General features: G+C 35.5%; 1 protein-coding gene across 6 annotated transcripts in view; it reads right to left on the bottom strand.

The window, feature by feature from the left end:
• The window catches only part of Lsamp (limbic system associated membrane protein), a 2,034,784-nt gene that overhangs the window by 271,120 nt on the left and 1,742,282 nt on the right, over positions 1 to 21,382 (bottom strand). For all 6 annotated transcript variants that reach the window (XM_034514988.2, XM_034514986.2, XM_076942923.1 and 3 more), the window contains one exon: positions 11,607 to 11,839. In XM_034514988.2, coding sequence (XP_034370879.1) covers positions 11,607 to 11,839 — 233 coding nt within the window. The remainder of the gene's footprint in view (positions 1 to 11,606; positions 11,840 to 21,382) is intronic.

The raw sequence follows: 21,382 nt of genomic DNA, 5'->3' as shown, positions 1-21,382 counted from the left end.
CACATGTTATTCCTCATGTAAAGTCTTCAGGCAATTTTTATCACAGTTTGAATCCCCACACAGTCTCTCAAAAAAAAAAAAAAGTGGAAACAAACTCTTAGCATGCAGCTAAGATCTGCATAGCTTGGCATCCCCTCTTGTTCTCATCTGTCCTGTACCCATGTGCTTGATCAGTGCCAGGTCCTTTCCACACATTCAAGTTCTGCCAGGCTCTACTTTTTCACACCCCATGGCTGGCTAGCTCCAGTTTCACACTCTCTAGGGGAGCATTTCTTTATTTGGGATCTGGTGTATGCACATATATAGGAAGGAAAGTCGAAATAATACCTTGGGGTGGGGAATAACTGAGAGTCGCACTACTCTGATAGTGATACTATGTGAGCATTCAAAAGATTGAAGACAAAGAATCTGATGACTAGAGCTATATTTTACACATACCTAGAAACTGGGTTCAAGATAGTTCAGAATACAAAGAAGGCATGAGTAGGTCAGGAGTGTGCTTTACTTGCCTAGAGTGCATAACTAAATAAACTGAGCATTTGCTGATGCTTATAAATCCTAGCACCCAGAAGGTGGAGGAAGGAGGATCATGGGTTTAAGGTTACCCTTAGCTCCATAGAAGGTGTGTGGGCACGACCTTTGCTTTAAAAATGGAGTAAAAGAAAAAGAAGCATAAGCAAAGGATATTTTTTTAAAAAAATGGTGAAGGAGCTACAGAGACAAACTAAAGAATGTGAAGAAATAAAGTTCATAAAAATATGTTCACTGATTACAAGATGGAGAGGGGTAAAATGGGAAACTTAGAAGGACCCCCCTTTTTTTTAAGAGGGTGCCATAGCATTATTAGAAATGAGACTATAAGAGACAAAGAAAAGAGATGCTTAAAAGCAAAAGTGACTTTTGACTTGAGCCCAATAAATACTAAAGTGGAGTATGGATGAAGCACGCTTATAAGGTAGTGTAGGTTGACAGACAGAAAACCGGGACAAGGATGCCTGGCAGTAGAAAATGACAATCAAATGCCATGGGTGTTACAGCTAGTGAGGATGTCATCAGTGAGCAAAATCTTGAAAGGAAATATAGACGCTGGAGATCATATACCTAAAGGAGAGCCAGCTGACATAGTAGGAGAGGAAACGCAGTATTAGAATTAGGGAATGAGTTCAGGAAGCAAAGGGGATAGGTGTTTCAAGGAAAGGAGAATTTTTTTAACTGTGCCCAAAGGGGTCAAAGAACAATCTAGAAGGCAGGCTCATTAAAACAGGGAGAGGGGGAGGGAGAGGAAGAGGGAGAGGGAGAGGGGGTGGGGGAGGGAGAGGGAGAGGGAGAGGGGGAGGGGGAGGGGGAGGGGGAGGGGGAGGGGGAGGGAGAGGGAGAGGGAGAGGGAGAGGGAGAGGGAGAGGGAGAGGGAGAGGGAGAGGGAGAGGGAGAGGGAGAGGGAGAGGGAGAGGGAGAGGGAGAGGGAGAGGGAGAGGGAGAGGGAGAGGGAGAGGGAGAGCAAATAAGGAATATGAAAAACAGAAAGTAAAGAATGTGAGAAGGAGTAAGATAAGTTGTGTTAGACCACTGGATCTCCTTAAGGGATTAAAGTAGAGATTTACAGAAACCCAGAGGTTGTTTTTTTGTTGTTGTTTTTGTTTGTTTGTTTGTTTTGTTTTTTTTCCCTAGGCTGCCTTGACTAGAATACTCAGTGATGTAGTATGAGGTCCTGTTTTCTGTGAACACTTAATAGTCCTTGGATTAGAAAAGAAAAAAGTATTGTGGGACTTGCTCACAGAAAATAGCTAAAGAAGAAAACCAGACGAACAGATAAACTTGACCTTAGGTATCAGGAAGCAAGGTACTGACTGTGGGCTGTTGACAGGCAGATAGAGCCAGCACGTGATCAACAGAGCATCCCTACCGCCCTGATTTAAAATTTTATATTTAGTAAAATCAGAAAATTTATACAATCATTTCTTATTCTGCAATTTTGTTTGAACTCAGATGGACACAGTCCTAACGAGGTCGAACCCCTGACTTCATTCCCCCTCTCCAAGGCTTTACACAGAGTGTGTGTGTGTGTGTGTGTGTGTGTGTGTGTGTGTGTAGCCCTATCTTACTATCTCTCCTTTGAAATGAAGCATGCCTTAATAACTTTGGATCTTAATTACTGGCATAGTCATTTTAGAACAGACGATTTTGCATTTGTTTCCTTCAAGGAAAAATGTCAGAAGACTACAAATGCTTCAGTGAGAGAAAGACGGATAACTAAAAAAAAAGGAAAACAAAGTAAGAGTGAATGAGAAAAGAACCCAGAAGAAAATTGATCTTTGAAATTTTTTTCTAAATGGCTCCCCTTTAAAAATTATGCATTCATTATTTTCATGTATTCATTATTACGCTTCCATTGAGCTATTTTTAAGTTATAATATAAACTGATTAGAATCTGTATAATATGAAGTTTTACTTAATAAACATAGAATTCAAAAAGCCATTGTACAAGCATCACCTGAGAATAGTTATTCTCTCTTTGCTTTCCTATTCTGGATAATGTGTGTGTATCAGATACGAGTACTTTCTGATCTGAGTTTGCAAAATTGGGTTTACAAAGGTACTTTTTAAAGAAACTGCTACTTTCTATATATGGAAAGGTATTTTAAACATTTATTAACATGTTTCCAAAAGTGTGATCACTAATGAGTGTTGAGCTGTGTAATGCAGAGCTTTTACTTAGAAGAAAAATAAAACCTCACTGGCCCTATGATGTTTGTGCAGACAGGAATTCATCTCAGTTCACATGACTGAGAAGGCCACATGGTAGAATTACAGAAGGTTCTATCACAGAAGGTTATGGTTCATGCTGCATTTGAAACTGAGATCCCATAGCTCTCACCACACTAACCTGGCTTTGGATGCAGGCCTCAGCAGAGCCTCTGTGATGAGACCATTCCCATAGAAACTCAACAGCTAGGGCCTCCATTTGTTTATGTTCATTCTCTGTGTGGGGAAGTTTCCTCCTTCAATCCCAGTCAATTAATTCTGAAATTTTAGGCACTAGATCTTAAATCTGCCCAAGTTTTGAGGACAAGTATTTTTTATTTCAGATTTTACTTGTATGAGAATTTCTATGTAATCTCACAAAAATGACCAATAGGGTCATTTCCAAACACAACAAAGAGATCTGGATGATAGATAGATTTCATAATGTCCATATTAATAATATTTTTCATAAAATAATAATCCCAATGACATTCCTTAATTTGCCATTCTGAATATTTAGAGCATTTTCCATGATGTCCATTAATATTTTTGATGACCGTAACAATAATGACCACAGTGTATAAAAATCCTGATTTGCATTTCAGATGGTTTTCTTTTTACACATTCTTAGAAGTGGAATTACTGGGTCAAGTGATAGAAATGTATTTTAAAACTTTTATAGATGAGTCTGCATTACTCTAGGAAAATTTCCACTAATTTACGCTCTCAACAGGGAGATATAAATGTGTCACTTTACCACTCTCTGGCCATTTCTGCCTATGCTCATTTTCTTAATTCCTTCCTAGTGGTACTGGCTTAGAAAACAGGTTTTATGTTTTCCTTCGCATTTCTTTATTTGTGATATTTGAATGACATTCATTTTGGTCATTTCTGTGTGTTCTTTTACAAACTGAAAGTCGATGTTCTCTACCCTTAGCTCTCTACATTTTTGAGAACAAACAAAATTAGTAAGTTCTGTGATGTCACATGTATTTTGTACTTATTTGTGTTGTCTCATTTTTCTCTTTTGATGGTTAACGGGATAAATTATAGTCATAAATTTATTTATAGTGGTTACACTTGAAAAATTGCTTTCATGCACTATGTTTATAGTTATTCTGAATTTTTATTTTATGCAGCAGTTTTAAAATCCTTACCTTAACTATTTTTTTGAATTTTGCTATAATTCAATTTTATGGAACATATATAAGGCATAGAATGCAATGAACTCCCAAATACCCCAACTCTAATCAAGTTTTATAGCTTTCCTATTCTTGTTTTTTTCTCACAGAATGTCTATCACATCTTCTGCCTGTGTCACATCTCCACCGTCTTTCCATTCTTACTATAGAATATGCTTTGCCTTGCTTACTAATTTTGTTTAGACTTGCACATCATTACCAAGTGAAGCTGTTGTCTGCTCATTGTCCCCTATCCTCTAGCACATGACACCAATTTATATATCATTTCTGGGAGTGTTCACGTTGATCACTGACTAATAATATGGTGTCCATGGGTTTTCAGGTTTTCAGTTTTATTCTTTTATCCCTTTGCAGGCAATATTTTGTAGGTAGCTAGTTTGACACTGTGAACATTTGTGATTTTTGTTTTTAACATTCTCCTTCCAGTTTTAAAATGCTTGATACATTTTTGCCTGAATCAATTATTTCTGTAGAGATTTCCAAATAATACTCACCACATTCCAACATTATTTCTACATTTATTATTACTCAGCATTCTAAGAATATAATTTACAGTTTTTAATGTATGAACTATCATCTGTATTGGAATATCTAAAATAATTTATTTTGATAGGCACATTCTTAGACATTGCTGATGGAAGCCAATCAAGCTGCTGTGTGTTCTTACAAATATCATTATACTTTTAGTACTTTCTTACTTTTTTGTTCAAAAGATGTTACAGGCTCACCTTCTGCTTCCCTGACCCGTCCTAATCATGGTTTTCTCTAAGCAACCCATGTCCCTTGTGGCAGAAATGATACTTTCATAGAAACATCTGTATGCTACGTAGAAGGTAATGGTTATTGTAGTGTGGTGTTACTGCTCCATGGCTTTCCTTCCAACTCTTTCTCTATCTTTCTCCGTCTCTATTTTTATATCCACATTAAATGCACAAGTAAACACTAACTATTCTAACTGTTTCATTTTTTTCACCTCACTGTTCTCCATGTTACATCTCTCTATTCCCACAATTGGAAACTGGGCATCATTATACTTCTCTGTCAATTTACTCACTTACTTCTCCTGAGTTACTGACTTAATTCACTGGATTTGCCACTAGGATAGTTTCTTATAGGGATGCTGAGCCCATCAGAGATGCTGCCCTACTTGGGATCCTCCTCATGTGGGCCATGACTTAGTCTCAAGTTGCTTCCTGACTATGTTTCATAGATAATTTTTTTTGGACTAAAAAGAGAGAAACGAAACTTACTGACTTTTGTGTACTCAATTTGTCATTTAAGCAAATCTAGGACATTAAGGCTAGAGACTCACTCTATCATTTAAAAGATCATTAAAAGAAAAATACAGTCCTTTGGATGCAAACCTGTATTTATTGAGTTCAGATGCACATTAACATTATTAGTCTTTAGATGTGAATATGTGAATTCAAAATGTTGTCTTCACTGTTTTCAAGAGGATAGATTTTATTTCCATTTCTCAAGGAGACTACTTTCTTCAGGAGAATGCTAAGATTCCCTGCAGAGCCTGTTCTTCTGTCACTACCATGGACTTATTTTCTCTTATTACACAGTTTGGATTAGTGTGTAGGTTTAAAATGTTTATTTCATGCAACCAGGAGTAGAGAGCTGAAAATAAATGCAGGAAGCTTGAAGATACTACATAAATATATAAATAAATATAAGCAATATATGAAATGTAAGTAAATATAAGCAAATGGGAATGATTTGGATAAAAGTTAAAGTCCTTACTACAAAGGAAATACTGAATTAAAATGATATGAAGTAATAGTCCCAATTTCTTTCTTTCTCCTTTACTTTTACTTGTCTCTTTTACATTATCTGTCTGGTTGTTGACTTGGATAACAATCTACTAACAGACAGTTATGATCCTGTTGTCTTAGGTAGTGAGGGTGTATGACTTTAATCAGAAAGGCAGGCGGATTTCAGAATTCCAGCCCAGCCCAGTCTAGAGTGAGTTTCAGAACAGCCAGGGCTACTATACAGAGAAACCCATTCTTAAAAAAAGAAAGGAAGAACAACAACAACAACAAAATTAAACTAAAGAATAGGAAAATTGGTCAACCTTAACATACAGAATACAAATGATGATCACATCTATTGATTAAATATCCCAACAAACAATAGAACCCACCATGAAAGCCAATCAAACCAAACAAGAGTTCAAAACCTTGTTTTAATAAAATTCTGTCAGAACCAGTGTTTTAAACAGGCTAAATTCAGTTCCCATGCACGGGTGTAATTTATTTGAAGTTGAGTAAGCCATGATCATATGTCGAAAAGATTATCAATGCAGCTTAATGTTTACTAAAGAAGGGAAGAAGAATTTGGGACAGGGAGGAAGAAGTACAAAGAAAGACAGAAGGAAGAGACAGAGAAGAAAGCAATGTTTTCCCAAAGCTCTGTAATATATTGACTAGCAGTCGGGATGCTTAAAAAGAACTAACTGTAAGAGAGACTTCTTAAAATTCAAATACTAGAAATGAGTCTCAGAGTATTGTTCATTTAAAAAAGCAATAAATTTAAGGTTTCTTTTGTAAGTCTTATAGGAGTACTCTAGAATTAATGAGCTAAAGGAAATGTGGCTTTTTTATCAGCAGGGGTAAAAAGTCAAACATTTTCATCTTGCAATCTGTCTCACTGTCAATATTTTTCACAATCATATTACTTTAATTGAGGTGATTATGCAATAAATTTTCTGCCAAAGATGTACACATGCCCACTGGGGTGTGATTTGAGTCATAGTGGTAAGAAAATTTCAGACTCTAATTTATATTTTAGTGAAATTTGTTAATCTATTTGAAAAACACTTCAGACTCAAAATTGTTTTATTAAGAATATCTTATTTAGTATTTTCAGATCAAGTTATTTATTTTTAAATGTTAACTAAAACAGAATAGCATAAAAAGAATAAAAGACTGTGTATGGAAATAGCTACTTTAACATTGTTATAAATTTATGAATCATGCATTTTAGGTTTGTAAGTTGAAAACCAACTGGTAGTTATAATTTATGATGAATGGGTATTTAAAATAATGTTCAGTTTTAAAAAATATTGTTGTGTTTATAATCCAAATATACATGAAATTTCTAAACAAATATCCACTTTGAGGCTATTGTTGTCATAGTTAAAACACTTCAATTCATCAATGTATTCTGGTTTATTGTTAGTTTTTACTATTACATTCCTCTAATACTTAGTCTGAATACTCTTAGACATAATTTGAAGTGTCACACAGGAAGATGAACTGGCAGAAGGCAGGAAGCCCCTCCCATTCTTAGTATTCTTAGTATCCACAGAATACTAGTCCTTGATTTGTGTGCATCTGAATGGCTGGCAATTATAATGAACTTGAAGGTGCTGACTCACCATCCAGAGTCCGATTTCACGGTTTTGGATTTGGTTCTCAAGCACCAGCACTTTGACTAAACTGAAGGGTTGGGTTTATCTCAAATTGTGCAATGATCATAACTAGAGATGAATTATGTTGCCTTAGCACATGTGCTTCCACTGGTAGTATGTTCAGAAGACCAAGAAGCCATATCAGAGTAACCTTCAGAAAACATGATGCGTACATTGGTAGCAGTAAGGATTTCTTTAATATTTATTTACTTCCTTATTTTGTTGATATTAAAACTGGTGTGTTTTTACTCTTTGATCCTGGACTCGATAAACTAGCAAGCACAGACACCAAATATTAGAGTTTACATAGAGGTCCTTGTATTTATTAAGTAGAATGCATGTTTAGATTTAGGTAACCTTGGTGGGCAACCTTGGCTTTCTCAGGGAGAATATATATTAGCAAATATTCACAAGTGACCCTAGTGGTCAATACTGACTTATGCTTTTGCTGAGGCCAGACTTTATCCTGTGTGTCATATAAGGAAGCTATGTGTAGCTGCCACACAAACAGAGAGAGTTTATTGAACCCCATAGCATACTTTTTAGCACAGAATATTTTATGTGTAATGATCTTTATAAACTAAAAACATATTTTCTTTGAGAAATAATCAACAATGTGGAAGATATTGAAAAGCCACTAGTATATTTGGAATGTTTGAAAGTTAAACAAATAAATGGCTTCCAGGAAAGTAATATATAAGGGGAAACAGAACAACATAAACACTAGCACACATATAAAAGTGGAAGTTTTGAGGAGTAGAACAATGTAACACAGTCATTGCTTTGAAAACTGAAAATGTTCATGTACAGAGACTGTCTCTCTAGGGTGTTCTATGGAGCTGGCCTTCAAGGCTATGACATATAAGAAACTTAGCAGTGATTTGTGCATCTCACATTCAAGATAACTCTTTGGAATATTTACAGTCACAATCATCAGAAATCAGTTTAACCAGGCAGCACCACTTCCTTCTTCTACAGATTCTTATCAGCATCTTAGGACACCGACTCTCTATTTTTCTGGCCTACATTGGAAGCCTGAGCATCACATAGAAATTTATAAACTCATCTCTAGAGACATTACTCATATCTGCCAAACCAGAGATTCTGTGGAGATTTTTTAACCAATCTAATAAATCATCTAAGTAATATAATACAAACTGTGTCTGGTTTTTGTTTTTAAGCAACCATCTCTGTAACTGTAGGAAAGAACGTAAAAGTGGGTGTTCTTTTTAGGAGAGACGCCCTCTGTAAATTAACATTTGTTCAAAATTAACAAGCAGTGGGTCAAAGCTACTACATTCTGGGAGGCAGAGGAGTGAGCTGTATAGAAACAGTGAAGAAGAAGCCACAGCATGACCCTCTGAACTTTCTTCCTCATCACCATTATCACCTCATTCTCTATTGTGGAGGATAGATGATCACTAGACATGAAGTAGGATAAGAAAACATATTATTTAATCCTCGAAATAAACTTAGAATTGAAACCTCTAAAATTCATCTCTATTTTGCGTATGTCAAAACTGAGCCTTCATGAAATAAAGTGGCTCACTCTGAAGTTAATTCAAGTAGGATGAAGAAACCTGCGATTTAGTTCTGGGAATGGGTGACTGTAAAACCTACCTTTTAATGACTTGTTTCCAGTGTTATCTCACAGCATCTTAGAGCTAAGGGTAACCTCACTTTTAGTCAAGTAAAAAAATAAAAACTATTGAATGAGTACCTAAGGTGGGTTGGCAGAAACTCTGAAGGGTTGGACTCTGAGTGGATGCAGAATGTGAAATATTGACAAACTCTTTAGAGTTTTGAAGTCAGGGACCAGTTAAAGAGGAATGAATGCTACCACAGCTTGAAGCAGAATATTGGTTTGTCTTTGCAGTGCTGGGGTTCAAATCAAGAGCCTTCACTCCAGCTCCTAGAAGCAAAAACTTTGATGTGGTGCAATGCTTTTTAATGTTCTGCTGTGGTACAAAAAGAGGAAACGTATGAAGTGATAAAACCCTTGGGAAGGAAGAGATCAACGCTAACTTGTTAGAATACCCAGGCATCCCTCTCTGTGATGCAGACTCAAGGAGGAGACAATCCCTCTTCCCTTTCTGTTTAATTACGGGATATTTTTTTCTCTCCTCGTTCAAGGCAATGTGGCTAAGATGGGAATATAATATTTATAGCAAACATAAATGTTCTTCAAACCCTGCTATAAGGTAAGAGGAAACCTTGGACAGTTTTGTTGATGACATTCAATGTAAGCTTTTGTTCATAATAAAGTTATCCATGTCTACTCACTAGTAATATTCAAATTACAGGAGAGAGTGAATAAATACTACTTGCCTATTAACAGGCTCTGGTTTTTTTTAATATTAAATCAAAGTTAATTTAATTCTCACTTAGTTCTGGTTCTAAAAGTCCCTTATCATGATTTTAATTTTAGCCAACAAGGATAAATGCCGGCAAAGGAAGGGCCTTTGAGGGCTTGGTGGTAAAAACTTAGGCCTAAATATAAATCTTGGAAACAGTTATTATTATGGTCATGGCAAAACTATCTAAACACAATGGAAATATTGTCAAATCTGATTGTAATTCAGCTACTTCACAGCCTCTGTGACAACCTTGAGCAGGTAACTGGTATCAGGTGATGCCCTGTTTCCTCATTTTCAAACCAAGCCTTTAACACTCAGATTGTCAACCAGATTTTGTTGAGGACTGTACACAATACATCTTTTGGTCCATAGGTACCTTTTAATAACAACAAAGGTTGAAAGGTAGTAAAATTGTGTAATAATTTCACAATCAAGTGACTATTTTTTGAAGAACGATCTATGATACAGAAATATATAAATAAAGCAGTGACTGGCCATTAGGTAATATCTGTTTTAAAGATCCTTTAATATAAATAGATCAGTTTATGTAACTGAATCAAGTAGAAATTCTGGATTTTGAGATAGGTGTGTTTGTGTGTCTGTGTGTGTTTGTGTCTTTCTGTCTGCGAAGGTTTGTTTGTACTTTATAAGAGTGAGCAACGTAACCATTTGACATAGTCACACATCGCTAGATATATTCAACCATTAAATCAGTTCCCTAAGATCCCAGCCCAAGTGTGTCTTGTTCTCTGGTTCAAGCACTTGCAACTAATCTTCAAAGAAATATGGCCATATTTGGAATTTCATAAATCATAGAAATGCCTTATCTAAGGCATAAAATGAAGCTGTCAGTCATTTGTAAATGGACCACAATGAAGTCACATGACCAAAGCACCCTCTTACCATGTAGACTTTGATATGTTTTATCTCGGTTTTAGTTTATTGGTGAGAAGAGCTGGGAAAGCAATACTTTAAATGCTGTGATAACTTGTTCCCTAACACAATAGTAGCTACGGTCCAAATTTGCCACGCCACTGACTGCATTTGGAATACTGACAGGAACCAGCCATGTTTACTGTGCATTAAATTTGCATAAAACTGTAAATAAAAAATACAGGAACACAGCCCTAATATTTATCAATGCTTAGATCTTTCTCAATAGATGATGGAATCTGTTGGAGATGTGACTTTGCCTGAAATAAAACTGTAAGCAATCAGCTTTGTTTTCAAAGGAAAGGGAGCCCAAGAAAAGTCACAGTGTATGGGCTTATGTTTATGCTATTTAAAAATTTTAATCCTGTAAAACAATGACTCAGGCATGCCCCAGGAAACCCTAATCTAGAAACAAATATTTCCCCTATGACTTCACAGAGCCCAAGCTTTAGACTGGCTTACAATAAATTATTAAATAAAGACACAAGCCACAAAGAAAGGTAACTAGGTGAAAAGAGGTCAAAGCCCCTAGCAATTTTTATTTTTCTAAAAATCTCTTACTAGCACATAAACAAATAATTAATACTGATCTTTAGGGCAAAATTACCTTGACAAAAATGAAAAAGAAAAACCACTTTCTTAAACTCAACAAAGAATCTAAACGAAATAAAAGAACTTCTTAAGAATTTAAATATTGTGTACACTTATGTTAAGACAGCTGTAGCTTTGTTTTATGTTTTCTTAATCAAAGATGGAACAACAACTGAAGACACATCACTATATCACCAGAAAATTAGCACAGATTTTCCTAGCTCTTTCTTTTCAAAACCATCTTCTAGAAGAAAAATACATACTATAGAATGATTTTCTTTTTCAAAAAGAATTCTGCCCATGCTTTGCTCAATGCACCCACTCCCCATGGCTTGCTCTCTTATCCCACTTTCCCCTTACCTTGTACGATCAAGTAAACTTGGGAGGTCTTGGGCTCATGCTGTGTCTGAACTGAGCATGTGTAGGATCCTTCATCATAGACATCCACCTTCTGGATTCGGAGGCTGTATTCCAGAGCATGGCGTTTCTCCAGCTCAACCCGAGGGTCCAGAGACCACTTGTCATGTCCAGCGAAGATGATGCCAGAGCGATTCAACCAGGCCACTTTCGAGTTCTTGTCTTCTACCACACACCTAATAGAGCAGAGTAATCCTGTTAGTGCTTCACCGTTTCTGTTTGATTTCATTCTCTGCATGACAGGGCTCAACAAGACCAACCAAGACAAATAATTACAGGCATAATAAATCATTGTCATGAAATTTCTGAGAGAGCTAAGTAATTTCACTATTTCCTTTAAGAGCCAGTCACCACCCAGTGTGTAAATGCTATCTTACTAGATTTGAATCAGTATTAAACAACTGGAATGTGAGTTACAAAACCCAGTAGAGTTAATTGATTATTGACTCCCCACCAGATTATCTTCTTCATGTTTATGAAAAGGTCATCCCATAAAACTCCATCTGCTTAAGTATTTTTGAGAATCATACAATTGTTACTGTAGCATGTTCACTGTATCTCAGACTGAGCTTATTCATCCATGACCATGACCTGTGACTTATAATCTGTATTTATAAGAATTAGACTAGATTTCAGAGTTCACTTGTGACCCTGACACACTTGAAGTGCTCATGCCCTGGAATGAGAATTGTGTATTTTGTTGTTGTTGTTTAGGGGTGAGCAATCAGGTGCTGTATCAAGAAAATCAAAGCAAATATTATCTGGTTTATGTTCTACTCCATCTGCTGAGAGTAACAGGCTTCTTGACAATGAGTTAAGTTGATACTAACATTTCTGATCATATTAAATAAAGCCATCTTCTGGAAGAGATGCAGAAAACAGATTTATACTCAGATTCTAAAGAAGATAAATACTAAATAATAGTGTAAAGGACACGGTGAGAGAGAGAGAGAGAGAGAGAGAGAGAGAGAGAGAGAGAGAGAGAGAGAGAGACAGAGACAGAGACAGAGACAGAGACAGAAAGACAGAGAGATGTAAATCATAGAAAATGCATTGGTTTCCTTGAATTTTATGTTTTCAAAGTTGGACTATGAAAACAAAAACCTACTTTCTCTATACATTCCTATAGCAAGATGTATGCCTACCCTACAGCAGTAAGAAGAACCCAAGCCCTGTTAACAGATGCAGAGCCAGCTGTTCAACACTCTGGGGCATAAAACAAGGGCGAAATTTTCTAGGACCCTGACAAAAGGACGATAAAAACAACATATTCTCCTTTATTTTCTAAGTCAAATCAAATACAAATTCCTCCAGAGTGGAAACACACTGCCTATATCCATGCATATGGATGGAGGAAACATGAGGAATTCTGAGTTGTCCACACTTGGCTCTAGAAGCCAAACTACATCTCTCGTAACAAGAAGAGATGTACAGTCTTTAATATACCTTCTATATCATCCAAAGATCTTCTTACCTTACTATGTGCAGGTAAATGGTACTATTTTTTTTTTTAAGAGTGAAACTTTGACACATTGGATGCGAAGATGTACAGGTCTTATATTTCTTTTTTCCACAAACAAAGTTCATTTCAAAGCCTAGGTGTTACTTCCATTTTCCAGGATGTATTTTCCCTGCCTCACAGATGCTTTTAGGGATAACTACATGTTTGGTAATGTATGGCTACTCTACAAGGAACATGGCACTTCCTTCTTGCACACATAAGCTATCCCCATGGTATTTCAACAATATGGTAGTCTAACCATAATACCCCAGCAATACCTGTCCACAATTGCTCTTTCATTCTAGACTGTTGTTCCCATTTCTTTGGTATCACTTCTCTTCTCTGTGTACTATCAAAAGAATTTTTCTATTTAGGGTCATTTGGAATTAAACAATAGTATATTGTCTATCGTCTGCAGCATTAATAGAACCATAGGATGTAGACACTGTGTTCTTTTCTTTTGGAAAGGATGAGCATGAACCTGGATAAGTTGATTTTAAATCTCCAAACACATGTTCCTTGTACTTTTTTCATATGCACAACACAAAAACAGCAAAAATCAAGCGTATTATATCATAAAGGAATTTCTCTAAATGTCCTTTAGTTCCGAAAATGGCTGTCATGTATTTATCATAATGCACAGATAAATGGAACCTGAGTTCAGCTACAATGGGCATGTGTCCAAAACTCTTCTGCACTTAAAGCTCAGGGAATATTGTTGAAGAGATGACAGAAAGATTGTAAAAGCCCATGAAGCTTGCCATGAAATTGTGTCTTCTATAAATGACAGGGAAGCCATCCCCATGATAGTTCAACAGTGTGGCAGCCTAACAATAATACCTCAATAACACTGCTTCCTAAACAGAATCTGCACAATGACAATATTGATAGACATGCTAACCCAGAAGGTGGGAATTTTGCTGTGTCCAACATCAAGACAAAGAACTACAGGCAGGAAATGACAACTGAGATCGGGCATATTAGCTTCTCCCAGAGATGAGCCTCTCATTCATTATCAAGTAAAAAGGGTCCAGTACTGAATTTCCTATACATGTAGGCCACTAAAAGAACAACAATAATCAAACAAAAGAAAACTTTCCATTTGCAATGGAGTTGGATGGAAGAGGTTGGCAGAAGGGATGTGGGAGGGGTTAGAGGGATTAAAAGAAAGGTAGAAAATGATATAGTTATGTTTCATCTTCAATTGTTTAATAAAAAAGAAATGGACCCCAAGCCTGTTCATTTTTTACATGTGTATTGTTTATTAATTTAATAAATAAATTTTTAGCATGATTTATCTGGATATTTCCCAGAGAAAATCTAGAATAAAATAGGCATCTTGGAAATACTTTCCACATCAACTATCATGTTCCCAAAAGCAGAGAAAGGTCATACAACCGCTACGTTCCATAACCCCATCCTAAGCCTTACAAAATCTGCAAATAAATTAAGCCAGTTTTCTTATCAGCATAAGGTAGAAATGCTATGTCAGGTTTTTAGGATTCTTTGGCACTTTAGCATTTTTCTCCCCATGGAAAGTTAAGAATCACACACATCATTATTCCAAATTATCTTCGGAAAGTGTTCTGATCTATCTTACCTAAAGAAGCAGCTGACGTTTTCAGCAGTGCTGCCAGGCTCATACAAATGCACCAACTGCAATTATGCATTATGTGATGCTTTGGATAACAATATACATATCATCTTACTCTAACTTGGGATTTCATCCTTCTTTACATTGGAAAGTTAACTCTTACTTGCAAACAAGTGAAATGTGTTTTAAAATGTTCTCACATATCACTGTCTCACATGATTATCTGAACAGCAAACAGCAGAGAGCAAAATAGTACCTGTTTAAAATTTTAACAGAATTACTTGAACAACTCTTTAAAGCTTTATTTTGTGAAGTCAAAAGACCCCAAATAAATGCATTCTCTGTATACTAGAAAATAATCCCTCCACAATGTGATGACAATTTTTCTAATGAAAACTGGGCAAATGCTGTTGCAGAATTAATTTTTTTTTTAATTTAAAAAGGAAAAATAAAAACTTGGTCTAAAATGATAACTAATTTAAGTTATAAACTACACATAATCAAAAGATGCTAAAAGCCCAAGTTAATATTAATTTGCATAATTCTATGTCTATTAAAGGAACCAGCCACTGAGTAATCACATGACACCTGGCTATGCAGAAATGAGGATGCTGTTACAAATAAATATCCATCATTCACTGACTTGACATGGGTTTGCATCGAGGAACAAAGTTGGCTTAACTATGTTTAGCCAGGGATGGAGAGTGAATTAGGACCTTGGAGTTGTACCATCATACTGCAATTACTATGAAGTAGTGACATTTAAATGCTCTTTGCTTACAGGACAATTCTGTAGTTCAGAATATACACACGATGACTTTAACTCCCAAATTGGTCCCAGTTAAAAGTACAGAAACTATAAAATCTGTTCCCTGTTATTTATTTCTCAATTTAATTGAATGTTTTCTCAATGAGCTCGTGTAAATATGATTGTAAATTTAATGATATTATAAATTCCTTGGGATCATCAAGGACTGTATTTTAAGAAAAAGAACAATCAGATCAAGAATAGAGATAGGGCTAGAAATTGTCTTCTTTACAAATTAGGCAGCATCTGTTCTTGGAAGCTGAAGCCATGGGGGAGTAGTAGAATGGTTCTTCTCTAGGAAAGCTTTTCAGTATTCACTCTTTTTCCTTGGATCCTTCTTATAACATTCTCATGCTCACACACTGTATTCCAGTTATTTGAGCACATATGTTTACTAAAGATAGTGACCTTCTAATTCACTGAAGAGACTTAAGAGACTCAGCATTATGAACACCATCTACTCAGATTCTTTTAGTACTATAGAATAAATACTCTGAATTTAATTTACTACTTAGCCTCCTATTAACCCAGCAATTAAATCTTTCTTAGTTATATAGTACACAAAGAATAAGTCATTAACTATTATTTAGTATGAAATAGTTATAATTATGCAAAGCAACATTTTTTAAAAAGCTGTTGAATATGTTATTAACTGAATTTGAAGGAAGATCCCTGACATATATGGCTTCAAGGCCATGTGATTCAAGCCTGATGGCCTGAGGTCAATCCTCAGCTAGGTACAAGAAGAAAGAGAAAACATATTCCACAAAGGTCATCCCTAAACTTCCACAAACATACAGTAGTATTCATACACACTACATTGCAAAAAGACACATACACACACTAAAATTAAATTATTTTAATGTATTATATGTCTTATTTATTCTTCTATATTAGTTATTTTTGTTGCTGTAATAAAGTGCCATGACCAACAGTGACTTGTGGAAGAAAGCTTATTTTTGGTTATGAGTCCATAGAGAGAGTCCATTATGTTGCGGGAGATACGGCAACAAGTGACCAGTGCAGGAAACTGAGAAATTCCGTTTCAACCATACACAGCAGAGAATGATCTGGAGCTGGGGGAAGTTATACATTCTCAAAGTGCAGCCCTTGTGACTCACTTCTGCCTGTAAGGCTTCACCTCTTAAATGTACCATAATTTTCTCAAACAACTGGGGAACCAAGTGCTCATGAATGGGCCTATGGGGGATGTTATCCATTCAAAGCCCCACAACTAGAAAGAAATATCACTTACAGAAAATGTAATTTGTATTGCACACAAACAACTTGAAAAACAGGCAAAGTTACCAAATAAATGTTGAGTAGGTTGCTGTCTGAAATCCCAAATTCTTAAATAGCAGGTTTTATCTAAAATATTCAGTATATCTGAATCCATAAAGTATCATAAGAAATCAATGCATTCATAAAACTCTAGAACCCTGAGTTTCTGCAAGCATTTTTATGCCAGATGTGAATAGGTACACTTACAATACCATTTATATTGTGGAAAGTTAGTAATTATACTTCTAAAAAAATGAAAGTGGAAATATGCAAACCGGTTTGCACTAATATATCAACAAATTTGGTGATGAAATTTCTATCAGACAAATGATACATTTTAACTAGACTAAAAGTTTAATTGCTAAGCTCGTCATTGCATTCTTAAAAAGCATTGTTGGCTAAAACTTTTGCATTTCAGCATTTATATTTATCTAAGTATTATTTTATTTGTTTTCTCTTCCTTATTGGAAGAGTGGAACCTGGTACTTTTTTATTTAAGGTAAGGATTATATATATATATATATATATATATATATATATATATATATATATATAAAAAATTTAGGCTGTGGCCTATATAAATGAATGCTTTTATATTTCAACATTGGTTGACCATGTTACTGGATGGGTAGGAGAAGGTATATTTTTCTTAAGAAATGATAGGTGAGGGGTTTATAAACAGATATAATTTCTATCCAAAGATAATCCAAAGACACTGGTAATATGTGGAGACAGTTTTTGTCATAATTGAGAAAAGAGTCTTTACTGCTGTTATCTTAAGGGACGATATCAGGTGTGCTGCTATCCATATTTCAATACACAGGCCAATAACCACATGAAAAAATATGATCTGCATAGCAGGTTGACAGAGTCAAGGATGATGAACCTGAATTATATATGGAGTTTTATTCAGCCATAGGAAGTAATGCAATTATGGTTTTGAGAGCAAAATGTATACAAGTGGAGACTAGCATATTAAATGATGTAAACTATATTTAGAAAGACAAAGATCACATTTTTTTTCTCACTGGTGCATTCTAGATTTTATACAGACTCATAAAATCCATGTATATGCCATGAAGGAAGTGAACTATCTGAAAAGATAAAGGGGTGCTGCAGAAGAGAAAGAGTGGGAAAACATGCAAGTACTAGAGTAAAATGTGATTATGTATATAATGTATAAACATATCCTTATGAAACCCATTACTGTATTACAATAAATATGTATGCCAATAAAAATTTTAAAAAACATTTTTCTATTAAAAATAGGAAATAATCTTCTCCAAATCAAAATTTTTCAGTGAGCAGGTTTTCTTTACATACTCTGGTTCTTATTGATCCCGTCTTCCTCAAGTGTCAAACACTAAGGAGCAATAGTTTCTCAAAACATAAGCTAGACATCAAACAACTTAGACCATTTTCTTTTACTACCAACAATGCAATGTACAAGGTTATATCATTATACAGCTATGAATAAAGTCTCTCAAGTGTGTGCCCCATTTTTATTTTAATACATTTTACCTACAACTGTAACTTAGTAATGACACATTTTTGTAGAATGTACTGATTCATTTATATACAGATATCTACACTGATTCCATAACTTGCAATTGAAATTCTACTGCAATAAACATGCATGGCCATATATGTATGTGATATGTTGACTTAAAGCCCTTAATGTAAATGCCTGACTGGGTGTTATAGGAGATATCTTTTTAGGGCCCGCCATATCCATCTTATATCCTTAATAGGCAAACTAATTTACATTCTTAATAGCAGTGTTTAAGAATTCCTTTGTTCTTCACCAGCAATTGATTTTATTACTCATTAAGATGATGCATACATTTACACATACACATGGACACACACCCACATATATATAATGTATATATTTATATATTATGTTGTGCAGAGATGCCAGATGTTAATAGGAAAGAACTCTTTAAGAATGTGTTGACCCTTTCTTCTGATGCTGCTCATGTTGTAACTTTAATCCTACAAATAAAACCCTTAGTGAGTCAGCAAAACTATTGTAGACTCATTCCATTCTAGAAGGAGAGATAATTGGTGTGGGAAGTGATGCTATAGATTACCAACATTAGAAATGTAGAATCAGGAAGATTTCAAGCAGAGCATGAAAAAAAAAAAAAAAAACTATCGTGAAAATATCCCAGACTATTCAGATACAGAAGTCCTTAGTCTAGTTTTACAACATTATTTTAAGAATAATGAATTTTAAGAACTATCCAAACACATTTTAAAAATACCCAGTTAGTTAAGTACTGAATTCAAGAAATTTGTAATTATTAGGTTTTTTTTTTTTTTAGTTTTGCATAGTTTGCTTTATTACCATTCTATAAAAATTAGATTCAGGAATTAGAAAAGGAATTCTGGGCTCGACTGTCACCCTTTGGCAGCTTTTATTGACTTTTACCACAGGAACATTCAGCTTGCCAGCTCGCTTGCTTCCAGATTTGCTTGATGATGGTGTTGGGGTGTGGACTCGGACTTTAACAATACTGTAGTTCTTATTTAAGCTATATACATTTATTGCTTTCCTGTGCATAATGCTGTTACATACTTAATGGATAATAATATCAAGCAAGTATATTTTCCCAAGCATAAGCATATTTATGTACTAGGAAACAAAAATATCCACGAGATCCAGGTTATTATACTTATAGTAGTGAGTGCTTTATTGCAGTGGGTTTGACCTGAACTCCCAAATCTCTGAGTTACACATCTAATAACATCTAATGTTTTTATAATATTTTAATATCAAGAAAAATTTTAAATTACTATATTGTGATATTAGAAGACTAAAAAAATGAAGTATTTTTTCTATGATAGTTATAAAAACAGGGGCTTGATGAGTTAGGCGATTCTCTAATCTGTAGGCTGACACTAACCATAGGAGCAGATGGGCCTGGAGAGATAGCTCCTATGTTTAATGTAAGCCCACTGCTCCTGCTCAGGTCCAACGTTTGATTCCTAGCACCCACATTAGCAAACTCATAACTGCCTACAACTCCAGCTCAAGCATGGTATGGCTGCTCTTACTTTCTCTAGCACACAAACACAGAGACACAGAAGTGTACACACAATTAAGAACACAGTGTTGAACAGTTTTAAAAAGCACAGCACCCAGCCAAGGCATTCCATATCATCGAAGAGCCCCAGTGCTATTTTTCTGCAGTCCAAGGGTTATAGCTTGCTTCTTGGATGCTTTTTATTGGTAAAGGACCAATATATTTGGAGTACTTAGTGTGCTTTGAAGTAATGTAATGATTCTTATTTTCATATCCTTCTGTAACTTGAACCTTAACTATTCCCTTTGTAGTAACTAAATTGTTGAATTACATTGAGCAACTTGGAATATGGTGATTTTCCTAGTGTTTGTTCACTGATAGACAACTTCACAAAAATTTTCTAGGGACTTGTTCTCTTCTGGTTTTCTTCTATGTCACCTCTGGTTAGCAATAGTACCCTTAACAACAAAACAATTGAAGTTGAAAACTAAAAGTATGATATATCATGGCTGTACCTTAACTGCTTAAACTGAGGCTGTAATGTTATCTGTAGAATACTGTATGTCTTAGTCACTTTTCTATTCCTGTGATAAAGCACAATGACCAAGGCACTTGTTATAAGTGAGGGTTCATTTGTGGTTTATTATAAGGGTCCATCACAATTATGGCTCGGAATTCTTGCACCAAACACCAAGCATGGCAGCAGGAACAGCTGAGAGCTCACGCCTGGAACCCCCGGATTCCTCCAGTAAGGTCAGACCTCCTAAGCTTCCCCATACCACCAACTTGAGACCAAACATTCAATTGCTAGTGACTATGGGGGACATCCCATTCAAACTACTACAGTGTAAAAAGTATCCTTATGAAATGCTTTTGTGACTGGATAGCTCAGGCATTAAATGTTTCCCTAGTCTCCATGCAGTCCATAAATGGCAAACTCAAAATACAGCTGTCCTTCAGGAAAGTAAGAAAAGAAGATTGTCATTGGTTAGTGTTGTGGATTATGTTCTGCAGAGATCTGCAGGCACAGGTGGGGCACATTCTAGATTACATGAGGCTTACCCCATGTGCTGTATGTCTTGGGAAGTCCCATGTTGAACGAAAAAGGCCCATATCTTCCCCAAAAGCATGTGTTAAGTATAGTATCATCAAAGTAGCAAGAGTCTCCAATCCTTTCTTCAGGTTTGAAGTACAGATTCTCCATTCAGCCCCATACAGTTTAGAGGATACAAAAGAACATTTCTAATCTTGTCTTTGCTTTGGTTCTCCCTGCACATCTTTGTTCTCCATTAAAAAAAGAAAAAGTCTTTTCATCAAGAATGAGAAAAATCAAACTTTCCTAGGTTGTATCTTTGAAAGACTAAAATTTGTCTTGGGATCTGCTTCTGATGTGCACTTAAAAATCTTCATGGGCTATGCAATTAAAAACAATCCCACAGCTATTTGGGGAAGATTCTGTTACCTTGTGAGTCATTACAAAATAAATATCAAAAAAAATATGCTAAG

The sequence above is a fragment of the Arvicanthis niloticus genome, chromosome 12 (genome assembly GCF_011762505.2).
Source record: "Arvicanthis niloticus isolate mArvNil1 chromosome 12, mArvNil1.pat.X, whole genome shotgun sequence".
In the NCBI taxonomy this organism is placed as follows: domain Eukaryota; kingdom Metazoa; phylum Chordata; class Mammalia; order Rodentia; family Muridae; genus Arvicanthis; species Arvicanthis niloticus.
The sequence above is the reverse complement of the archived record's forward strand: the minus strand, read 5'-3'. Positions and strand labels throughout refer to the sequence as shown.